Here is a 23,650-nt window from a genome sequence, read left to right on the forward strand (position 1 = left end):
CTCCTGGCCACCATGAAGTAAGCAGCTCTGCTCCACCATGCCCTTCCACCGTGATGTACTGCCACCACCCCAGAAACAATGGAGCCCGCTAACAATGGACTAAAACCTCTGAAACCATGAGCCAAAATAACTTTTCCTCCTTTATATTGTTTTTCTCAGGTATTTTGTCATGGCAATGGAATACTAACTAAAATAGGCAGTAATTATCCTTCTCCTTTTTAGTTTACCTCAATCCCTAAAAAAAACATTTTTACACAGGAATGTAAATGCATGGCTTGGTTCTGTTTTAAAACAGTAATTCTAACATAGTGAGAAAGAAATCAAGACACATAATTCAATAATATTTTATTGTCAATAGCACAGAAAAATGCAATATTGAACCATCAGATGAGGAAAAACCTATTTACAAGGAACAGATAGAAGGAAGGCTGTCACAAAATCTGCAGTAAATATATCCTTTTGGTAGTGAATTAATACATGAGCCTGCAACATGAATAGCCAACTAGAAACACTTTACAATTACTATCAATGTAAATTACAAAGTCACAATCTAAATTAACTATAGTCATATGGTGAAAAAAAAATGTGTCAAAACATTGCAAGTATTTTAATAACTTTACTTCTAAAGGTTTTAGGTTCCTTTCCTTTTCCACTATTTATCACATTAGACAAAGAGACAAGTTCTTTTAACATTCATAAAATGATTTTGTTGACTATTTATGAATCCCTGTGTATTCCAAGCCCATGGTGTCCAACATCCAAACCATTCTGAGCCAGCTAGAAGACCCTGCCACCAGCCCAGCAGCAACCAAATGACCAGGTGGGACAGCTCTCAAAAATGAAAGTCACATTTTTTTTTAATAAAACTGAGCTTCTCCTTGGGGTCTCATATTTCAGCTACTTTATCTAACATTTCACTATAAAAGTTCTGCAAACTGTTTTCATAAGCTAGTGACATATTCATTTGTCAGCAAAATTTGACCACTTATGGGCTGGAGTCTTGATTTGTCTATTTTATGTGAATATTTTATATTTTGTTGCAGAAATAATATTAGGGTGTTGATTTACAGAGTACTGTTTCAGACCCTGTTGATGGAGCTCCATAACATACCAAAAGTGCTAGACCCGATGTGCAATATATGTTTCTAAAAATCCCAAACTTTCAGAGTTTGAAAATACATGTATCTCTCAAGGCTTAACATAAGGACTTCTGTGCCTACAGTAGAGAAAACAGGTGTCCAAGTTTTGTAGGTCCTATGCACCATAGTTTCTTTAGACTTTCAGGAAGTGAGAGTATCTAGAGTATTCTATATCCCTGTGAAGAAAGGCAAAGTTCTGGCGATAAGATCCTACAGACCTTCCTTATAGGAATTTCTGTATGGAACACTGTATGTCTCTCCAGAATCCTGGACAGTTTGACAAATAATGAATAAATATTTTTCCTCTAAGGCAATTCCTTTTCATTAAAAGCATATGTCCTTTTTTTATGGGGGAAAAAAAGGAAACAAAAGAAAGAATTAGAAAAGAAGGGCCTGTTGTGTGAGGGCTACACATGATAAGGACCAGCTGCTTCCTGATCTAGTAACAGTAACAATTTATTGTTTTTAGGAAATGAATCTCTGGATGCAGAGTTTATAGAAATCTGCATCCAGAGACAAGTCAAGTGGGTCTTAACTTGGGCTAAGCCACTTCAGGAGTACAGAACTTGCCAAAGAAAATGATGTTTCGGGTTTTGTTGTGCCTGATGATGTAAATAAATGGGTGGTCGGCGTTAAATTCATCCTTGTGTTGCAGGATCCGGGATCCTGGCACCTCAATGGACTCCCCACCATCTTCATTTATTTCTAGGCACGCTCTGTGAATGACATTCGACAGGGCCACTCCCTTGGTCTCTGACATTCCAGAGAAATCAGATGTATCTTCGTTAAAGGTATTTTTCAGCCCTAGGTTTTCCAGACTAGACTTGGGGTCAATGATCTTTTCCACCTTAAACTTGGGAAGGGAGAGTTTGACTTTGGCATTGGCCATGGTGCTGGGATTGGTCCACTGCAACAGCGTCTCTGAGTTGAGTTGTTTTTCAATCTGAAGGACAGAAAGGAAAGGAAATTAGTTTGATGTATCTCCCACTGTAAGAGACCTTGCTTGATGGAAAACATAAAGAGTTTTTGTGAGTCTGATTCTGAATCAGTCTGGGTGGAGCATCATCAGAGATGGTGGAGTATTTCTGATAGGAACCAGTGTCTCTTATAAGATCCACCAGCCACGGGCTCTGTTCTCCTCCTCCCCTACCACAGTGCTCCCTCTGCCCTGAAAGTTAAGAGGGCATGGTTTTAATTGGTTTGCTTTAAAGTACAAACTAGCTTTTCAGAAAACAGATGCATGGGGTATGATGCTGCACCCATGAGAGTTTTCTGGATTATTATTATAATTTCTCTGTAAGGAAATCTAGAATACCCATGGGCTGGGCATGGCATAAAGTTTAACAACTCAAATTAAAGGTAAAGTTATTCTTTTTAAAATTGGAACTTGAACTGTCTCTGAGACATTCTTCAAGTCATGGGTGGTAAAGTGGGAAGTACCTCGGAATGTGACATTATTTGAAATAAGGTCAACTGCAGGTATAATTAGCTAAAATGAGGCCATTAGGGTGGGCTCTAATCTGACTGAATTCCATAAAAGTAAGAAATTGGACAGAGACAGACACACAGACAAGGAGAAAGCTATGTGAAAGTGAAGGAAAACGTCAGGGTGGAGTGTGGACACGCCAAGAGACAGCAAAGGCTGCCAGCCACCGCCAGGAGCCAGGCGAGAGGCACAAGCCCAGTCTCCTTGAAGCCCCCAGAAGGAACCAACTTGCCAACACTCCAGCCCCAGGACTGTGGCCTCTGGAACAGCGAGAAAATAAATGTGCGTTATTGAAGCCACCCAGGTGGGGTTCTTTGTTATGGCCGCCATCACAAACTCATCCAATGGGTATTCTTACACATTCCTTTCTGAGACTCAAAAGGCCGTTTTCTTTAGTTCTATTTCCTTAAGAAAAATACTGACACATTTATGAGAGTATTTGAAGTAAGGTAAAATCCAAGACAACCGAATAATCGCGAAAGATCAAGACATGAAATAAGAGAATAAAAAAAAAAAAAGACTAATACATCAAAGAAGAATGAGGGCAGAAATTCATTCAGGTCATAAAAGGATGGAGGCAACAGTAACAGGTAAGAGGGGGACTGGTTAGTACCAGAGGCCTAACTGGGAACATACACAGCCTCTGCTCTTCAAGAGCCCCCCTTCATAGGTAGACCCCTCTTCATAGATATGTAGACCACAGTCCACACAGCCCAGGGCTGAGGCCCAGGTGAGGAGAGCTAGAACGGAAGCCAGGGAGGGGAGGTCCCAGAGGGAACAGGGAGGCCTCGGGCAGCTAGGCAGAGACTGAGCCCAGGGGGAAATTAAAGCTCATTCACAAGCAAATAGATCTGCCACTTTCATTGAACTTTGTGACTATAACAATCTGAATAAGTGTAATAATATCATAATTGATATCACATAAAAATATATAAACTATATGTAAGTATACCTTTTATATTATAAAATAACAATAATATAATAACCTGCATAATACATAAATTTGAAGTATAATGAAATCTTGTGTGGGGGTATATGTATACATATATGTGTGTATATGTGTACGTGTGTGTGTGTGTGTATGTGTGTATGTGTATCAAATTTATTACACAAAATTAACCCTAAGATAAGCTGTGGATTTTAGTTAATAATAATGTTATCAATGCTGGGAGGGAAAGGAAAAGTACTGGCGAGTGAGATCGATCAAACTGTTATGTGCATATATGACTATGGCATAATGAGTCCCACTGTTATGTATAATTACAATGCACCAAAAAATTCAATAAAATAAAAAACAAATAAAATTTCAAAAAAATATTTCAGTATTGGCTTTTCAACTATAACAAAGTACCACCCTAATGCAAGATGCTAATAACTAGAGAAACTACAGGATTGGGAGAGGGAAAGAGAGCATACGGGAATCCTCTGTACTTTCCACTCGCTTTTCTGAAAACCTAAAACTAAAACAGTGTGCTAATAAAGAAATAAATGAAGCTTCTGTTCTCCAGACAGCGGGCCACGCAGCGCATAGCCATTTGGGCTCTTCCTGCTGACATGAGGGAGGCACCCTCACCTGGGGGAGAGAACGCACCCAATTTCCCAGGCTCAGATCCTGGGTCTACATATCATTGACTAGTTCTGTGACCATGGACTGGGTACCTACCCCTCTGTGCCTCAGTTTCCTCGTTGTTTCTAACCACAGGGCTGCCGGAAGAATGAAATGAGATCATGCACCTGGGGATGAAGCACCGTTCCTGGCACATCCTAAGTGCCAAGTAAAAGTTGGCTGTTCTCATATTAAAGAGGAAAGGCCCCGAAGCCCATGGAGATGACTGAGCCAGTGGTGTGTGAGGCAGCTGGCCACAGGCTTCTCACGGCCCCACACAGCACAGTCCAGGGGCCTCTCTGCCTCTCTGCCATGGCAGGGGCTCCTGCCTCCCTGTACATAAGCACTGCCTCCTCCTCACCTTCTCCAAGCCCGTCGACTCATCCTCCACATCCTTGGGTAGCAGGATGAGCATGCTGAGGTGCTTATTTTGGAAAGGAAGCTCAATGATCTTGCAATTGATGTCATCAATGTTGCCCATACAGAATGTGGCCTCCATGTTCATCATCTGCACAGGCTTGGCGTCTGTCTGTTACAGGAGACAAGTTTGGACACGTTAACAAGCAATTACTTTCAAGCACAAATATATATATATACACCATACATACACAAAAACATAAATACACACACCACACCCCTACACAGGAACACACATAAATACATAAATATATAGGAAGATACCTATATACACACAAATTTGTTCATATGATTTCAAATCATTGTGGCTCATGATCCAGCCTCTGGGATCCGAGCCACACTGCACCCAAACCATCAAGCACTGACCTGTGTTGAGTTTATAAATCCTTTTCAAAAATTATCCATGTCCTTTATAATTCCATGTGCTATATATTATGTAAACTACATATAATACTATCTTTGCATATATAAAATATTAGCAGTAAGACAGTCTGAAAATATATAAAAAGTTTTAAGTTCGTCTCTATAGACACTTAGGGGATTTTGAGATCTTTAAACAAAGTCTTGGTGGAGCTGACTTCAAAGTAAATTCTACTTGCAAATCCACATACCTATTTACACAGTCAGTGCTTCCTTAAAAATGCCTAATCAAAAAAGATGTGGCATATAGAAGGACAAAACCTTATTTGGTTTGCCCTCTCTGTTCGTCTTTGAGAGCCCTCCCCCTGTCTTGTACCTACTCAGATCTGAGCAGATGGAGAGTCTGGATTGGAGATATGAAGCCCAGGTCTTGGTCCCAAATGTGACACAAGCAGATGCTACAACCTAGAGCAAGTCTCTCAACCTAAGTCTCTGTTTCCTTGTCAGTGGAACGAGGAGATTGGAAAATTCATAATAATAGCTATGGCTGGGGAGGGAGGAAGAGAAGGGAACCAGCGGGGTGGGAAGTGGGGGGACACACACAGCAGCCCAGCTGTTGTGACTTTTTTTTTAAAACTCTCTAAAATAAGTAAGACAAAATGTTAAGTTCATGAAGTTGGTTGGTAGATACTCTGGTGTTTCTTTTATTATTCACTATAATTTTTGTGTGCTTGAAATATATCATGATTTTAAAAGATGAGAGTGCTTCTTCTTTTTTTTTTTTTCCTTTTTTCTGAATCCTCCAGCTTCCATACACTCCACGCTCCTCTTGCAACAGGGCTGTGAAAGGGCCGTAACCCTCAGGCCTCTATCTCCAGGGACCACGCGGGCCTTTCCCTCTCTGGGCTCCCATTAAGATCCAGTCTCCTACCTCTGCTATCGAGGGTTTCTGAAGAAAAACTTATTCATACTAAGAAGCGAAAGACTGATAGTAGTTTAGGGTAACTTACTGTCGTCATATGCACCTCCCACAGGATAGTTTCCTGTTAATCTAATCTCTTTAGGGGGAGACTTCCAGCTTCATGTCAGTCCTTTAGGGATAACATCACAGTAAAACCTGTACCTCTCCGGGATTTTTCAAACAGTAAGCCGCACCTTACCCAGCACCACTCTCAAAACACAGCTATGCCTTCCTTATTTTGCTTTTTTGTACATACCTCTATCTTAGCACTTGCCACAGTGCTAGGAACATTTTGTGGTTATCTTTTCACCTCCCACCTCAACTGGAATATAGTCATGGCAGATACAGTCATGTCTTGGTCCTGGGATATCCCACCAGATAGTACCTGTTTACTAAATATTTGACTGATGGATGATTGAAGACTTCAGTGCTAAAGTATAACCAGAAAGCGAATTATGATAGGAAAACATGTTGCTTTAAAAATTCACTGATAATTCTTCCATTTTTTTAAGAAGATACAGATTTGTCTAAAAATTTCCATCAGGCTAGACTGCCAATAGTTTCTGAACATGCCACAGAGTTGTGTCCTCCAAAAGTCATCATCGATTTCACTTGTCAGCACCGAATTTAGGCACAACAATCCCATTTTTCTGAAATAAGCTTTGAGACATATTTTGAAAACAGGACTAAATAAAAACTATCCCTGAAAATACAATATAAATAGAGATTAAGCACCCCTATCCTGAAAACCCCAAATGCTCTAAACTCCAAAAGTTCATGAGCACCACCCTCATGCCTATATGAAAACTATGCCTAACATGAAAATTCCACACGTGACCTCAGGTGACAGGGCAAAATACAGGGCACTAAAAATGCTGCGTGAGATCACCTTCATCCTGTGTGCATAAGATGCAAATGAAACATCAATGAATTGTGTGTGGCCCTGGGACCTTCAGAGTGATGCCATCAAAACACGTCTTAGATTTCACTTCGGCAGGCCCAGGGACCGTCCGCCAGCCCTTCCTATGAAGGAACCAATCACCGGTCAAATGAGCCAGAGGAGGCTGGCTCCAGGATGGGACAGTGGGGTGGACCACACTCCTCCAGGACTCTGTAGAGGCTGTAAGGTCACCTTCCACTTCAGCTCCACAGGAAAGACAACACTAAGAAGGTCCAAAGCCATGCTTAAATCTCAAGAAACCGTAAGTGAAAACTTCGGAGTGTGAAGAGTCCAATGTGTCCTTGGTTCCCAGGCAGGCCTCTGGTGCAGTCAGTCCTGTCCCTAGCAGCGAGCTTTGAGAAGACCACTGCAGTTGGGAAGCTAAGCTCAGGAAGAGGAAGGGGAAGGAGGACCTCCTGGCTCCCCTCCACACCCTGGATATTTGAGTAGGTAAGAAGCAATAATGGTGGTTGTTGGCCTCTCCTGGGACAATGTCCCAATAAAACCCAATGAGGTTTCATCTCATATTGACTGTTTAAACAAACTAAGGGGCTGGGGATGCAGCTCAGTGGTAGAGCTCTTGCCTACCGTAGGTGAGGCCTTGGATTCAGTTCCCAGCACTGCAAACTGAGTTTGGGGGATTGACAGGTCATTCATTCAACAAATTTGCAGACAACCTTAATGGCATGTCACAGTCTGCCAGGAACTTCAGACACTGAGATAGAAAAGCCATGGCATCTGCCATGATAAAGCCCACACACCAGTGGAGGGTCAAAAAAGGGCAAACAATTAGATTTTACTGGGAAAAGTACACTTGAGGGTGGGCAATGTATGACTAAAACCCCGTGGAAAAAAGCAAAAGGCACGGAAGCCGGTCCCATGAGTCTGTATCTCAAAGGGCTTTTCTCCTGGATTCTAGCATTAAGGTGCTGCTTATTAGGCAAAAACAAGTGATCGATGCCAGGTACTCGTGGCTCAGAAAAATTAGAATTGATGCGTAGATTCGTCAGGGTAAATAAGCTACCTTCAAGTATGGCAGAGACTCAAAGACTGCTGTGGGTCTAACTTCTTCAGGCCACTCACCAAACCACATCTTCATATGGATCCCTGCGTTGTCCTGGGTTCTCCCATGAAGTGGGTCAATTTTCCAGTCTCAGCTATTTCATTTCTTTTACAAAAGAAATGCTTCACCTATATCTGAGTTATTTTTCACATGGTCACCTCAACGCTATTAACGAGACCGCCCTGCAAAACAAGCTTCTCACCCTGCCCTGGTGCAGATGGGTAAGCTGGACTTTTTTCTTCAGAAAGTCAAGAAGTGCTTCAAATCATCTTTTAAGTTAGACATTAAAATATCCAAACTGGGCTGGGGGTGTGGCTTGGTGATAGACAGCTTGCCTAACATTTGTGAGGTCCTGGGTTCCATCCCCAGCAATGAAATTAGTTAATTAATTTCATATTCAAATCATGTGCTTCACTGTCAATAGGTGAGAAATTGAGATCATAGAGTAGATAGTCAGGAAAAAGATTCCTAAGTGGTCCAGGTCTCACAATAACTCAAAGGCTTCTGCTAGAAGGATTTAGTTTGCTTGTTTTCTTTTCATTCCTCTTCCTTTCTTGCTTAAAGCCCCATGCCCTCATTTTCCTTGTTGGAATGAATTCTGATACCTCCTCCCCACACACACACACACCCCTCCATTGCCATAGGATCTGTGCTAGGATCCTTTAACCATCCCATATGGCCACATACCTTGCTGACTCTGAAAGGGCATTCTTTTGTTTCTGATTCAGGGAATTTCTTCATCCACTTTCCAACAAAGTAGGCAGCATTAACCACGAGGATTTTGGTCTGGTCATTTACACTGTTGTCAGACAAAATGTTCTCAAAGTGGCCTGCAAACAATTTTAGAAAACCGAAAACAGCAGTTACCCTTCCAAACTACATCGGTTACACACATGCATGTTCAGTCACTGGGGATTTACTGCTTGCTGGACTGGCACCATGTAAGGCCTGATAGGACTGCAAGTCAGATTTTCTTGTGCTCCTGGGCAAATTCATGGTCCCTTGCTGTATGCCTGGCCCTGTGCTCAGCCTTTTCATATATATTATCTTACTTTTTTCACAATGGCCCTATAAGATAAAGATCATCATCTCATTTTAAAGTTGAAGAAACTGGGCTCAGAGAGGCCAAGGGGCTATCAGCTGAAAAGCTTGTCTGACACCAAGACAGGCCCTTCCCTTCACCCTACGTCTCTCTACTTCTCTCCCAGGGGTACTCCTTGCAGGCAGGTTATTTGTCCCAGAGTCAACTTAATCACCAGAAGCTTAATCACAGCTGCAATTATTATGGCTCTCAAATTCTCAACAGACAAAGCAATTCAACAGTGATAATCTCGTAATACAAAGAAATCCCCATATTTGAATAGCACTTGACATTTTTACAAAGATTTTCACATCAATTCTTGGATCCCACTTCCTGGGCTTGGACCATATGAAAAGGACCCTGTCCTTGGTTTCATGTTCTGCTATCACATTCTTAAGATTTTAATAAAATTTTCAGTAAAGGATTATATTGAAATCCTGCATTTTTGTTTTCTCACGGACTGTGCAAATTATGTATCTGGTCCTGCCAGATATGTGTGTGTTGAACACATAATCGTTTTATTGGAGAAACTTGAAGAATAAAGATGTTTTTAATCCAGTAAGTGGCAAAGCTTCAATTTAAATCCTGAGCCTCCATTTCCAAATTTAGAAGTTTTTTCATTCAACTACCTTCTCCAGTCAAAAACCTCAAATGCATTAGGATTTTAAAACAAACGTCTCTTTGAGAGAAAATACAATTGCTTAGGAATTCTAAAAGTAAAGTTATACCACAGCTATTGAAGCAGGAGCTGCCTTTTGTTAATAATTTTTAAAGATGTGCTCAACCTAGTATTTTATATATATATATCAAAGTTTCTCTTTACAGAAGAAATCAAGAAAATTTATTTCAATAATATAAATATAGGTAGGTAGGTATGTGTGTGTGTACATGTGTATGTATCTATAGCTACCATTTGTTGGTATATGTTATCTAATTTGATTCTAACAACAACCACATGAAAATTAAATAGATTAAATAGCATGCCCCTCGCCCCCCTCCCCTGATGTTTTACGGTTCCTTAAATTGAGGCTCCCTGTCCAAATGCCACAGTTGATAAGTTGTAGTGCCTGGATTTGAACCTAGGTCCTAAATGACTCCAGAGTTCCTGTCGATTCCATGTCCTTACAGGTGGACCTTGTTATTCGTGAGTCAGCACAGAGGCAGACCACTCTGGGCTCTGCTCATTCACGAAGGAGGTATCCCCGGAAGAGTATCCTTCCACACCAGCAGGATCTGCCTTAGGCTTCCTCCCTAAACTAACACTATAAATATAGCCCCTGGAAAAGGACATAGTCATTGGCCTGCCATCCAAGTCACTTCACTTCCAACTTCTTCCTATCAAGGAAGGCAATTCACCGGGAGGTTTAATGGAGGGTGGAGGGGTCTAAACAGGGAGAATCCTGAAGCACTGAGCAGAGGTGCTGCCAAGGGACATGGGACCATCAGGGAGCACAGCAGCATAAGGATGGCGAGGTTCAGGATGTACCTCCACTGCGTTTGTTTTCTCATTTTGTCTTCCTGTGTTTATCTGTGAATAAGACCTTTTGTCCTCTTTAATAAATTGGTAGAATTTTTGAGCCAGAAGTGATATCAAGGATCATCAAATTATACCAATCCTTCCATTTCTAGACTATAAGACTTTAAAACTGGCCTCATGCTTTGCCCAAAACCCCACTCTGTTAGAGGCACAGCTGTGGCTCCACTGGGGCGGGTGGCAGCTTGACAGAGGGCAAGGCAAAGCAGACCAAAACTGAAACTCCACTGATTTCTGCCAAGCGATGAGATGATACAAGAAATTTCTAGAAAGGCAAGTTGTTGACATGTCTTGATGGACAAAATTGAGCCTGGATAAAAGCATCCAAGGAATCCTCCAGATGCTCAATTTTCATGAGTGGCTCAAGGATTCAGGAGAAAGGAAGGTCTGTTATTCAGCAGAACAAGTAAAGTATACTTGCCGTCAGTGAGATCCTTAATGGAGCTGTTGATCTGACCTTTCGTTTCTTCCAGTTTATCCTTGAAGTCCACGGTTTCCAATTCTTTTGCATACGGTCTCTTTGTAGAGCTGATGAACTCCTAAAAAACATCCAGTTTTGTAAATTCACAAAGTACTTATAATCTATAATCAATCTATTACATTGTTACACAGTTCTAACAAAAGGATTCTTAAATATCTATTACCATGGGTACACTTTCCAATTTGGTAGCATGAACTGTTTCATTTACTCAATTATAGGACAATATCAATTATTAAATGCATCCACCAATTTAGTATCTGCTTCTGGGAAACAAAAAGAAACTATGTTAAATATGCACAATTACAAAATGAATGGCAGCTTTCTGTTCAAATTCCGCTGAATAATATGAGAATTGAGCAAATTGAATTGAATACGAGTTGCATTCTGATATAAGAAAAAAATGAATTCCAATTTCAGAAACATTAAAAATGTGTATATATCATAGAGAAAATGTACAGAGAAGAGAACTATGAGCAGAAAATCACTATCCTCCCTGAAATAAATAAATATGCTAAAGACCCTGGATACTCAGATAACCGATACTCAGATAACCGTCCAAGGATGAGGAGCCACATCACCATCTGGGATCTTGATAGAAATCAAGAATCTCGGGCCCCACCCTAGACCCACCGACTCAAACAAGACTCTGAGGCATTTAATCTGCATGTTAAAATTTGAAACATAGTGCTATAGACATCACAGTGGTGGCTCTAACCTTAATGCTTGTTTAAAATGCAAAACCCTAAACACTATTTATCAAGACATCTGAGGCCAAGAATTTGCTTTTCTGACAAACATCCAGGTAGTTCTGATGCAGATCAGCCCTCTTCAAACCACAACTGTTTGTACTAGTTAACTAGAAATTTCCAGAAGCTATGAGCTCAGAAAGAAGAGCAACAGAAAGCAACCTAAAAAATATAAAATTCAATTAAAAATAAAAACCTTGCAACTCCTAGTTTGGCCAAAATTCCAAATGTTGAAATGAAGGTTAAACCAAACTAAAAATAACTTGAATGTCATGTCCCTTCACTTCTAAGCACAGGGCTCCTGCACTTCTTCAGAGCAGCTAAGGCCTGAGCCAATTAACTTAGCTTCAGATAACTGCAACTCAGCCTTGGGACTGACTGAGTCAGCAGGCACCAACTAAGAACTTCAGAAAGGCTCAGCAAGAGGAAGGCCCTTCATTGTCCTCTCTGCAACAAAGATGAATTAAGTATCTCCTCAAGGACCACCTGGGGGCCATGAAAGTTTTTCCATGCCCAGCACCAACTCACATCTCAATTTTTAATTTCCCAGATGATTTTTAGAACAAAAATGGTCGCATATGTGTGTCTTCAAGGAACGAGAATAAACTCACAGCAATATCTAGCCACTTATGTGTCCTCAAAGGGTCTCAACAAAACAAATACCTAATACAGAAAGGTATAATATAAAGACAAAAAGGCTTTGATGGAGATCAAGCGTTTAGATTTAGGAAGTTTGAAATTCTGACCAACCAAACAAGAACTGAATCAACTCTTACTAGAGAGAGAATCTCCTTGTAGTCTAGACGTTGGCTATGTGTTTCAAAATAGACTTTAAAATATTATGTATGATACACCCTGGGATCGAGAATCACAATGTTCTTTACAAGACTGCTTCAAGAAATGGCTGAACTTAAATAACCAGAGCTGCCTTATATAGACCCACATCTGACCAGCCTCATAAAACAAACAAAACCAACTTGTGGCTGATGAAGAGTGTTTATTTTTTTAATTGATCTTTGAGGAACACCAGGAGAACATTCTGTACAAAAACAAATGAGAGGGGCTGGGGATGTGGCTCAAGTGGTAGCGCGCTCGCCTGGCATGCGTGCGGCCCGGGTTGGATCCTCAGCACCACATACAAACAAAGATGTTGTGTCTGCGGAAAACTAAAAAATAAATATTAAAAATTCTCTCTCTCTCTCTCTCTCTCTCTCTCTCTCTCTCTCTCTCTCTCTCTCTCTCTCTCTCTCCCCCCCCCCCATCTCTCACTCTCTCTTTAAAAAAAAAAAAAATGAGATGGGGATCCTAAAACACCCTGGAGCCAAATGTCCGGCTATTTAGAAATTAGAAATTTAACTCAAGAGGTTTTTGCACTTCTTGTCTCCAGGGATACATTTTTTTTTAGGCAGTTGAATACCCCATTCTCTCAGAAAAGAAGCAGGGAAGAGGCATAGGAGGTGTGAGGGTTTGAGAGGGAAAGGGAAGCCCACAAGCCTCTCTCCACTTGGAGCTGGAAGGTGTTGAGTCCCACAACATTCAACCTCTCCAGGGGGACTGGTTAATTTTTAAGAAGTCTTAAATCAAAAACGAACATCTTAGAAATGAATGTTGCAGGTCTGCCAATGTGAAACACCATTCCTGGAGGAAAAAGATACATTCTGCTAATTGCTTTCAACAACTTACTGTAGAAGGGTTCAGTGATTTGTCTACGTAGAGCCGCTTGATTAGTTTCAAAGAGTAAAAGGAACTGAGTTTATTTACATCCGAGGTGACTGTTTGAAATCCGAAGGGCACATCTTTGACATTGTCAAAATGAAGGACCTGTTAAGAGAAGCAGCTCATTAGTAAAAAGCATTTCCTCTTCCTGATGAAGTGGACACCTTGTGACGGCAGCCACCTCTGCACGCAGAGCCCTTTTGCTCTGATGCTCCCATAAAGCCAAGCCTCTTGGCCTCTGCACTGTGGACATTTGGGGCTGGGCAATTCTTTGCTGTGAGGGCCTGCCCTGGGTGTTGCATACGCTTAGCAGCCTCCCTGACCAAGTAGGTGCCAGCACCACTCCTCCTCCTGTGCATGACAGCCAAGACATGCAGACATTGTCAGATGTCCCCAGAGTGGGCCGGGGAGGGAAAAATTGTCCCTGTCTGCGAAACACTACCATAAAGATTCTCTTCTTAGTAAACCAAGGAAAATGTGCCCTTTCTTCAAAATGATGTCACTTAGCACTCACACAAAAGGATCTCCCCCCTGGGGAAGATTAAGCTGGGTTATAATTTCTATCCAATTTAGAGACGGAAACAAGAGATTCACACCAAGAGAGACAATCACTAGGCAGGTGTGAGTCCGGGAGGGAGGTGCCCGGAGCAGCAGTCCAGTCTCCCTGAGATGCTTTAGCAAGTGCTAAAGGGGCTGTTGCACCTCTGACAAATGCGGAGGAGGCGCTGCCTGGGAGAGTGAGAGTCTGATAGCCTTGCTGGAATCCCAGCCTTCACCTATTAGGAAGGTAATCTTCTGTAGACCGTCAGATCCTCACCAGCCCCTCTGTAAAATGAGCCGAGAATGCCTACTGGTCTGAGTTCTGAGGATTTACAGGTATTACATTTAAAACATGTAAAATGCATGGATTCAAACTGTCTATTATCCTTACAGTGATAGTCTAAGCCATTTAAAATTCAGATGCTGTCATTTGAAGGGCTTAAATCCTTTTATTTTCTTCCTAACTTATATTTTGTTCCAAACAACAGTCAAGAATCTCTTCTGCTCTGTGGCACTGCAAAAATGTGACGTCAGCTAATTTAAAATGTGACTTCTCTATTAAAATAAGTGAGGATATATTCTAGGACAGAATGCTTGCATTATGCTTGCATCTTAAAATGAAGCACAAAGCTATAAATAAATTTTGCACTAATGTGGAAAGCTTTGTTCTGTCTGAACGTAGGATGGAGGTGGAGGGTAAATTTACACTCTTTCTGCTCAAGGTATTTTCAGTGGAACATTTAATATACCTCCTTGATTAATCTTCACAATATGACAGATGAAAGACATCAGGTGACTTGCCGAAGGCCACCAGCAAATGGCACCCTATGATTGCCTAGCAGATCCCCAGTTTCTCCATCACGACCAGGTGTCCATACTAAGCACAGGCTGCAGGACACAGAAATGAGCTTTCACATTTAAAAACAGGTTAAGAGAATCCTGGAAATGACACGACCCTCCATCCTGATCCACCCAGACCACCAAGTCTCCATTTCTTTCTCTGATTCCTGCTATGGATTCTGATAACTGCCCACTTAAAGTCAAAACGAGGCATGAGGCGGTGTGGTTACCTGTCCAATTTCATTTGCTGTGTCACCTTTGGCGCCTACTTGAGCAAGTGACAGAGAAGTGGAGAGACAGATTGGGGAGAAGAGGACATTGCCCACTGGCTCCTTTTCACACAGTTGTTTGAACAGGTCAACAGCAAAAGCCGAATTTGCCAGTCGCAAGGCATCCATCCTGGGCCTGGAAATGAAGACAGAGGAGAGGTGAATCTTCAATGTTTATTTGAAGTGTTCTCAACTGCATTCTGTCAGCACAATAAGAATTCTATTTCAACAAAGTAATGGTCTTGGGTAGGAAGAAGGAAATTCCGAAAAAAAAGCCAGTTGTAAAGAGAGCTGTGGACAAGAGTCCGAAGGCATGTGAGGTCTTCATTGTGTGCCACTCTGCCCAGAATCTCCGGGCCTGGTCAGCCACAATGGCCATGGTCCAGAGCCTAGACGTCACACTATCTCTTCATATTAGTGGTCAAGTGGTTGACAGCACCAATCAAAATCAGTCGGTTTTATTTACCACATATTGTTTCAATTAGAGTTTTGTTTGGGTCATACAAAATTGACTTTTTTGTAGATTGCAATCAGTCATATTGCATCAGTTTGACATGGTCCGGTTGATATTTATTAAGTGATATAAGTGTTTCCTCCAAAAAGACATGTTGAACTCCTGATTCGTAACCTGTGAATGTGACCCTAATTGGAAATGGGGTCTCTGCAGATTTAATTGGTTAAGATAAGGTCATATTAGGTGGGCCCTGACCCAGTATGACCAGTGTCCTTAGAAGAACAGGAGAAAAGTCACAAAGACAGACACACCAAGAGGGAAGATGGCATCACACCAAGAGGGAAGATGGCATATGTGTACACAGACACAGAAAGCAAAGATGGCATCGAACACCCCCAGGCAGCACCTGAGCCCTGGTGTCAGGGAGAAAGCTCCACTATTCCAGATGGGGGACTTCCCTTGGCCAGGACCAGCAGATGCACAGGATGGCAATGTACACCTTATCCCCGAAAGAAATTCATAATGCAAAGCCATGAGAATAAGATCAAGGAATGGAACCCTGATCATCAAATATTTCCTCAGAATTCTTTGATGGGACATATTGCTTGCATAGAATGGACTCAAAAATATAATATGTCTATATCTCAGGTCTGGAAAAGCAAGTTCATTAGCAGGAAAAAAAAAGCCTGTTGACCCTATTCATTTCATGCTCACTGGTCATCCCCCCATCCACTGACTTCCTCCTTCTGTTTATGTCTCTGGTAAGTTCAGCAAGTGCACTCAGCCAGAGCACCCCTTACAAACCTGCTACAGGTGAGCTAAAGTCATGGTGAGCTTTAAAGCCCACAACCGTCTTCTCCTCTTGAAGCAGGGGCAGACCTAAGGGATGACATCACATCCCAGTGGAAGCTGACCAGCATTAGGTGTTACTGAGACCACTAGAGTGTCCTGAGACAAAAATGAAAGACTGTGGAGTGTTTCAACCAGCACATCCACCACTAGGGAAATTATAAAGAACTCTTCACAAAAGGTTTGGGGGAGCCAGGCATGGTGGCACACACCTGTAATCCCAGCAGCTCGGAAGGCTGAGACAGGAGAATTGCAAGTTCAAAGCCAGCCTCAGCAACAGCGAGGTGCTAAGCAACTCAGAGAGACTCTATCTCTAAATAAATACAAAATAGGGCTGGGGATGTGGCTCTGTGGTCAAGTATCCCTGAGTTCAATCACCAGTGACAAAAAAAAAAAAAAAGGTTTGGGGAATGTGTGCAAGAGACTTTCAGGAGGTCTGGCTTCTTCCTGCAGCACATTTAACATTGACAATGTTGAATTTATCTACAACTAACATTCAACATGTACATGGAGTCATGAGCTATTTCTTCACCAAACTTAGATCCCTGCAAACTTTTCAATGCTTCCACAACTTGAGGCCTAATCTCACAGAGATTAATATGAAAACATACAAACTGCTTTAGCAAACACAAATAGTTCCCCCTAGAGAGGGTTTACTAATCCCCCAAGAAGACAAATGGTAATAATTTTGCATAGTCAATAAAATCAACTGTGATTTTAGTGATTTCTTCTGGGCACAAAAATTGTGCTGAAGAACATGAATTAATTTGTTGAAGGAGTTTGACTACAAACTCTAAGAATAGGTCCAGGAAGTGGACCAGAAGTAAAGAAATAACCCATTTTACCATTTTGTTCGACTAAAACATCATTCATTCATAATAACACTTTGAGATACATTTACCCTAAATGACTCCATGAATACGGCTTTTATATAGCTAATTACACAACACATGCTATATTTAATACAAGACTTAGACATCAGGGTGCATGACTTACATTCTCCATCAGGGACCTGGATCTGAGAGGCTGTCCCTCTCAGTGAGTTCCTTTCTTTGCATGGTTGTTCTCAGTGTGTGAGTCCAAATCTGTTCACCTTCCTGTCCTGATGCTGACTGGATCTTTTCTCAGAAAATTTTCTATGCCAGTGAGTAAGAGCATACAGCCCTTAATATTTAAGGTCCCTATACAGCATCACGGGTTGATGCTGGCCAAATGTATCAGAAACATGTACATGGTAAGATTGTAGTGGCACACAACCACCAATTAAGAAATCAATGAAACACTGCATGATAAATCTCATCAGCTGTTCAGCGTTTAGTCCCAAATGACTTAAAATACTATAGAGCTGATCTGAGACAGCTCAAGCCATGACTTTGGCCCACTGCCACCACTGTGTTGCAAGACAATCAAAGCATTTAAACAAATCTCAGCAATGTTAGCAATATATTTCCAGGATACTGTCAAGCTCCTACACAGATCATTTTGTATCAAACAAATGTTATAAAAAAATTTTAGGTACAACAGTAGAGATGAGCAATTCCCACACAGTGAATTTACACATCTAATCACTTGTGTTCAAAGTATTAAAATTGCTATAATATTTTTCCATTTTATTATCATCACCTTGATACAGATAGATTTATCTGTCTTCATGAAAACCTGGTAATGACATTAATAATGATAAGTTTGTTCATAACTCCAATATAGAAAACACCACACCTTTCAGGTACTTCAAAGTTTTGAAAGTTTTTTTGTTTCTTTCTTTCTTTTTTGTGTTTTTTGCGGTGCTGGGGATCAAACCCAGGGCCTCATGCGTGCCAGGCAAGCACTCCACCACTGAGCCACACCTCCAGCAAGGCACTTTTATTTTAACCAGAGAATATTGAGATGGAAATTTAATCAGTAAAACAAATGCAGTTTTAAGAATGTATATTAAAGCCGCTTATTTTTGCAATTTTTTGTGAAGGTGTTCTAAAATCATAAACTTCTAAAGTGGTTCAAAATCTTGGAGTGGGATCTAGTCTGGCTCCGCCTCTTCATTTTGCAAATAAGGAAAGTGAAGCAGGATGAAGATGAAGTGATTCTCCCAGGCCACCCACGCAGGGAGTGAGTGGCAAAGCCAGACCTGGAACGCTTTTCTTCTACCTCCACGCCTAGTACTTCCCACCACACCTTACCACCTTCTTTCTTGGCAATTCTGGCTTTGCTGGCATTTACTCTCTCAGAAGTTTCTCAGGTTCCAAAATCCCATGTGTCCCGAATGACCCCACTTAAAAACACCAAGACATCCTGTGTATTTTTTTTTCATCAACCCATAACTTTTTGCTAATGATTTTCTTACTTGAAGGCGCTCTGGTTCTTTCTGCCATTTACATTGCAAACTCTTAATATTATAAAGCTGTCATTTAATGGGCAGGTCAAGCACTGAGGCCGGCATTCAGAAAGCAAAGGTGAGCACAGCAGGCACCTGCCTCTATCTATCTATCAGTCAACTGGCTGGGGCAGGTGAAGTGTTTAGATAAGGAGCACAAGTTACCATGGAAGCACTTAGCAACACCAAACCCATACTGGAAATGTCAGTAGACAGTGACATCCCATAGACAGTGACATCTGAATGAGTCACACTCAAAGTGAGTCCTAAAAGAAAAGTAGAACTTAGCCATGCAAAGATATGGGCCAGAAAGAACTAGCACAATTCAGAGACTGCGAGTGGCCCCAAATGAACAGAGACTCATATAGTAGAATGGGGGAGGGGTACTCATTTCCCTAGACTGCTAGCTTATCACTGTCCCCTCTATAAAGTTTGTACGGCATCTAATCCAATGGGCCCTAAACTTTTTGTCTTTAGGCCATTTGAGTGAAATGAAGGTCCTTTGGAGAGGGTGACTCTACACCCCACTTTGCCTGGGACAGTCCTGGTTCACATCTGTTGTGCTGGCATTAGGAACTGTGCCCCATCACTGAAAAGCATGTTATCTGAACACTATGGATTCTTCTACTCATAGACCATCTACCTCACTCTTCTGCACACAGGCATGTGTGTGAACACACACACACACACACACACACACACACACACACCTATATGTATAGTTTTTTCATTCTTTAAAAACTGAATATTGACTCTGTCCAGGTACTGAGGTATCTTTTAACCTGCCTCATTTTACAGAAGGAGCCACATATTGAAAAACTCTTTCTTGGGTCTTTAGTGCAACCAATACTTGGACAACACCTCGAGAAATCTTGCTATTATAATATAATGGAATGGAATGCCTAAATACTATAATGGAATGCCTAAATACTCAGCCTCTCTGGTTCACATTCTAACTCTAGGAGTAAAGTCAGTACCTGGTTAAGAAAATGAGATTCTTTTTACCTTTTTCAGAGTGGAAGAATATTATGAGGATTAAATGAAGTGATTATGGGAGTAAATGAGTATGGAAAGTGCCTTAGTAGGAGGAAAGTAGCTGCAGCCATGAGTAATAAAGATCATTGCTTAGCCTTCCAGTGGTAGAGGTGTCTCTGCTTGGCCAAGATATTCTGAAGCATCATGTCTGCTCCTGTTTCTTTAAAAGCCTGTCCTTGACCACAGACCATCCCACTGCCACCTTATAATAAATGAATGCCGAACTGGGCCACATCAGAATGGCCCAAATTGCTGAGACTGCATGCCCCAAAGTCAATTTGCAAAGACCAGAAAGACTGAAGTGGCACAATTCAAGGCGTTAGGAAGCAAAGATAAAGCTGCTGACTCATTTTCTATGGCGAGTCCTTTCCTCATACAGACTCCCTTCTCTCCACTCATCAAAGAACCCTCCAACACTGTCCCTGACTGACGGGGACTAAGGTGCAGAACCCACTTACTCTAATCGAAAACCTCTTGGGAGATGGAGTGGGTCAGAAGATGTTAAGAGCCTGGGGTGACGGTGGAAAGCCGGATCTGTTTCAGCAATCCCACTACAAGCTGTGAGTCTTCGCGTGGCACCACTTCCACCCTGTGGTCCTCATCTACAAAACAAGAGGGCTCCACACACATGTGTCAAGTCCTCTAGTTCCGAGAATTCAGTTACAAGTCTATGGAACAACATGACACACGTTAAATGGATTTTAGGTTTGATTAGCTTAAAGGAAGCCATAAAAAAATAATAATAATAAAATAGATCCTATGAGGAAAAAAAACTACAAACCAGCTCAATCTAAGACAACTTAAAAGTCCAAGAATCCACTTTGTTTAAAGTATTCCAAACCCCAGAAGTGGAGAGGGAAAATACTTTCTGCCCAGAACCATGCATTTGACGAGTAGATGAACATTCATGTGATGCTTAAAGCGCCATAAAGTAGAACGATCCATAAAGTCTGAATTTTGACCCCACAGTGCGCGCACACACCTTCTCAACTTTCTCCAGCTTTAAGAACCACGCCCTTTCTGGGACGAGCATTGCAAAATCCACCCGGAGTTCCAAAGCAGGGCTGAAAACGTCCTCCGTGAACCACTGCTGCGCTCCACCACCACCAAACCCTCTCGGCGGGCTATTTCTCCACCTTCTGACCGTCCGTGGAGTGATTTTAAACCCCACAGGGCGTTTCTGGGGTCCAAAGGGCTGGAAGCTGGAACCACCGCTATGGGGGATGCAAGGCAGCGGGCCACCCACGAAAGAAACCCATCCCGTCCACTGGTTCACCACCTCGAGTCAGCTCCAATAACCATCCCATGAACTGTCCTAGAGGGGAAGTCCCCACTTTGCTTACCTGGAGTTGCAGTTATCCTGGGGAAAGAGCGACGAGAGAAAAGGCAAGCGCGGAGCTCAGAGGCCTGGATGTGAAAGCGAGACGCGGTGGCCTGCAGGAGCCGGCTCACCTGAGCCCCGCCCGCCACTCCCACCTGGCCACGCCCAGCTGCGCCCTCGGTCCGCCCACCCGGGCGCTCTGGGCTCTTACTCACGCCTCTTGGCAGCTAGTCCGCGATTGAAAGAGATGATTCAGGCTGAAGTTGCTGCTGTCTGCACAGCTTCGAGGGCCTCGGACATGCTCAGGCAAGAAGTGGCTGTCGGTGGGTCCTGCCTTGGGCTAAATACATGCATGCATCAGTAAATAAAGCCAACCCTACTAGACAACACAGGTCCAGAACGCGAAGCATGAAATAGAAGGAATCTGTGTGTGGTGGTCGGAATACTACAGACCAGTTAGTGACAGGAAAAGTACTCTCTTTTCCTCCACCCTGCCCGAGTAAATTGCAGTAGCTCGTTCTGCTAGATGTGTGTGTGTGTGTGTGTGTGTGTATGAGAGAGAGAGAGAGAGAGAGAGAGAGAGAGAGAGAGAGAGAGAGAGAGAGAGAGAGAGAGAGACAGAGAGAGAGAGATCATTAGCAAAATACTTAATACCAAGTTGATAGGAGAAATCATGAATCATGATGGGTGGCTGAGGGAGTTCCAACAGATTGCGCAGTGTTGCTCTGAAATCTCCATGGAGCCTGCTCTTGACATGGTCTAGGTTTCCCACCTTCCTGCAGCACCTTCATTCCATGGACCTCCTCCCCTCCTATCCTGTCTGTACTCAGGAAAGTACCTGAAACCCGGCCAGTTGCTTCTCTGCTGTGCTCGCCCTATTGTTCATTGACTATGTTTCATCATCACCTATTTACTTTGCAGTCTCCTCCTCATTCATTTTGAAACACATGCACACAGCAAGGACTTGACATACAGCATGCACTCAATGAATACTTGCTGGTTAAATGAATGAGAGCCACTCATTAGCTAAACTAAAATTAATCGATAGCTTCCCTACCTGCTTGTGCTGCCCACCCCCCTTCCTGTATTTTACTATTAACTAGGATCAAAGTCACAAACTAAATGAGTTGAACTCTGAAAGTAATATTTCAGGCATTAGTGGAGCAAGTAGAGGCAAGGTCATAGGAGGGGGTGTGGGCAGAATGCCTCTTAAAATTTCATTATCCAGCTGTAGTGAGGAAAATGTGTGTTTGAGGGCAGAGTCATAAATTTGCAACCTGACTCTACCACTCATTGCTAAAGAAATCCTAAACAGAGTACTTACTCTCTAGCCATGATTCTTTTTCTGTAAAATAAGGCATACATATATACAAAGAGACCATACTTGTGAAGTGTGTGCACATGTGCTCCCTAGTGATGGTAGTTATTACCACTTTGCCTGTTTTTCAAATGGACCCAGGAATATCACAGTGGCCAAAAGGTTGGAGCATGATATTGAGATCTCATTTACCACAATTATTTATTAAACACCTACTGAATGCTTACTACTATGGTCCATGGATTGTAAGTGATTTGCACTTAAATCATAGAGCTATCCTCCCTTCTGATGTTTAATTCCCTGGGCAACACTCTGATTCAGTGCTTGCCCACTCTAGGCAGAAATATTTCCAGTGACAGAAGTTCAGCAACACCCAAGGAGGCCTGAACATAATACCTTTAAGTGATTCTGACTGTTCGAAAGTTGGAGGCACCATTCCATTAGGGATACAAGACACCCTCCACAGAGATCTTTCAACAGTTCCATCAGAAGATCGGAAATGAAAGCAGTGAAGTGTCTTGCAGCATATAATAAAGAATGTAAGCCTGATGCATGGCACAAAGGGAGTTCAGAGTCAAATAGGACCCTTTCGTCCTTGGAGGCAGGGTCACTGGACATCAGAAGACCATTCGGGCCAGGAGCAAAGCATGAGCAAAGGTGTGGAGCTGGGATGACACCAGGTATACTGGACAGGGACGTTAACCAAAGGTTCCTGCCCAAAGCATTCGTGTGTTGAAGTGTCTGAACCAAGCAAGGCAAGGACTCTGAGTCTCAATGTAACATCATTGACAAGACAAACACTGATTGAGCCACATCAGCGGCTATCACTCCGTGGCAAGAGCATTAAACTTGTGAACTTTTCCTCAGTAACACATCTTCTCCACGGTGGCCATCAACTTAATTCCTTTTAAAGTCCACCCCAAAACAGAAGAGTCAGAGAGAATGGAGTTATACCAGCAGTTCACATTTATAAAGCCGCATTTTCAAACTAGTTCCTAGAACACAACAGCTGAGAAATTCTAGGGGGAGAATGGCCTCAAGAGTTTCTCATGCTCTCCAACATGGGAACTCCGCCTCCTGCTTTCAACTGGACACTCTGACTAGAGTCTGTGATTAATTGATT

The 23,650-nt window shown here is 42.2% G+C and overlaps 1 protein-coding gene across 1 annotated transcript; it reads right to left on the reverse strand.

Moving 5' to 3' along the window:
- Positions 1-366: 366 nt before the first annotated feature.
- Serpinb5 (serpin family B member 5) lies at positions 367-21,377 on the reverse strand. The gene is made up of 7 exons (XM_021724942.3): positions 21,232-21,377; positions 15,141-15,315; positions 13,498-13,635; positions 11,009-11,126; positions 8,660-8,802; positions 4,593-4,760; positions 367-2,082 (listed from the first exon to the last, which is right to left on the reverse strand). Exons 2-7 carry the CDS (start codon positions 15,306-15,308, stop codon positions 1,681-1,683), a joined length of 1,137 nt encoding a protein of 378 aa, XP_021580617.1. The 5' UTR covers positions 15,309-15,315; positions 21,232-21,377; the 3' UTR covers positions 367-1,680.
- Positions 21,378-23,650: the final 2,273 nt, after the last annotated feature.

This window comes from Ictidomys tridecemlineatus, chromosome 13 (genome assembly GCF_052094955.1).
Source record: "Ictidomys tridecemlineatus isolate mIctTri1 chromosome 13, mIctTri1.hap1, whole genome shotgun sequence".
NCBI classification, from domain to species: Eukaryota; Metazoa; Chordata; class Mammalia; order Rodentia; family Sciuridae; genus Ictidomys; species Ictidomys tridecemlineatus.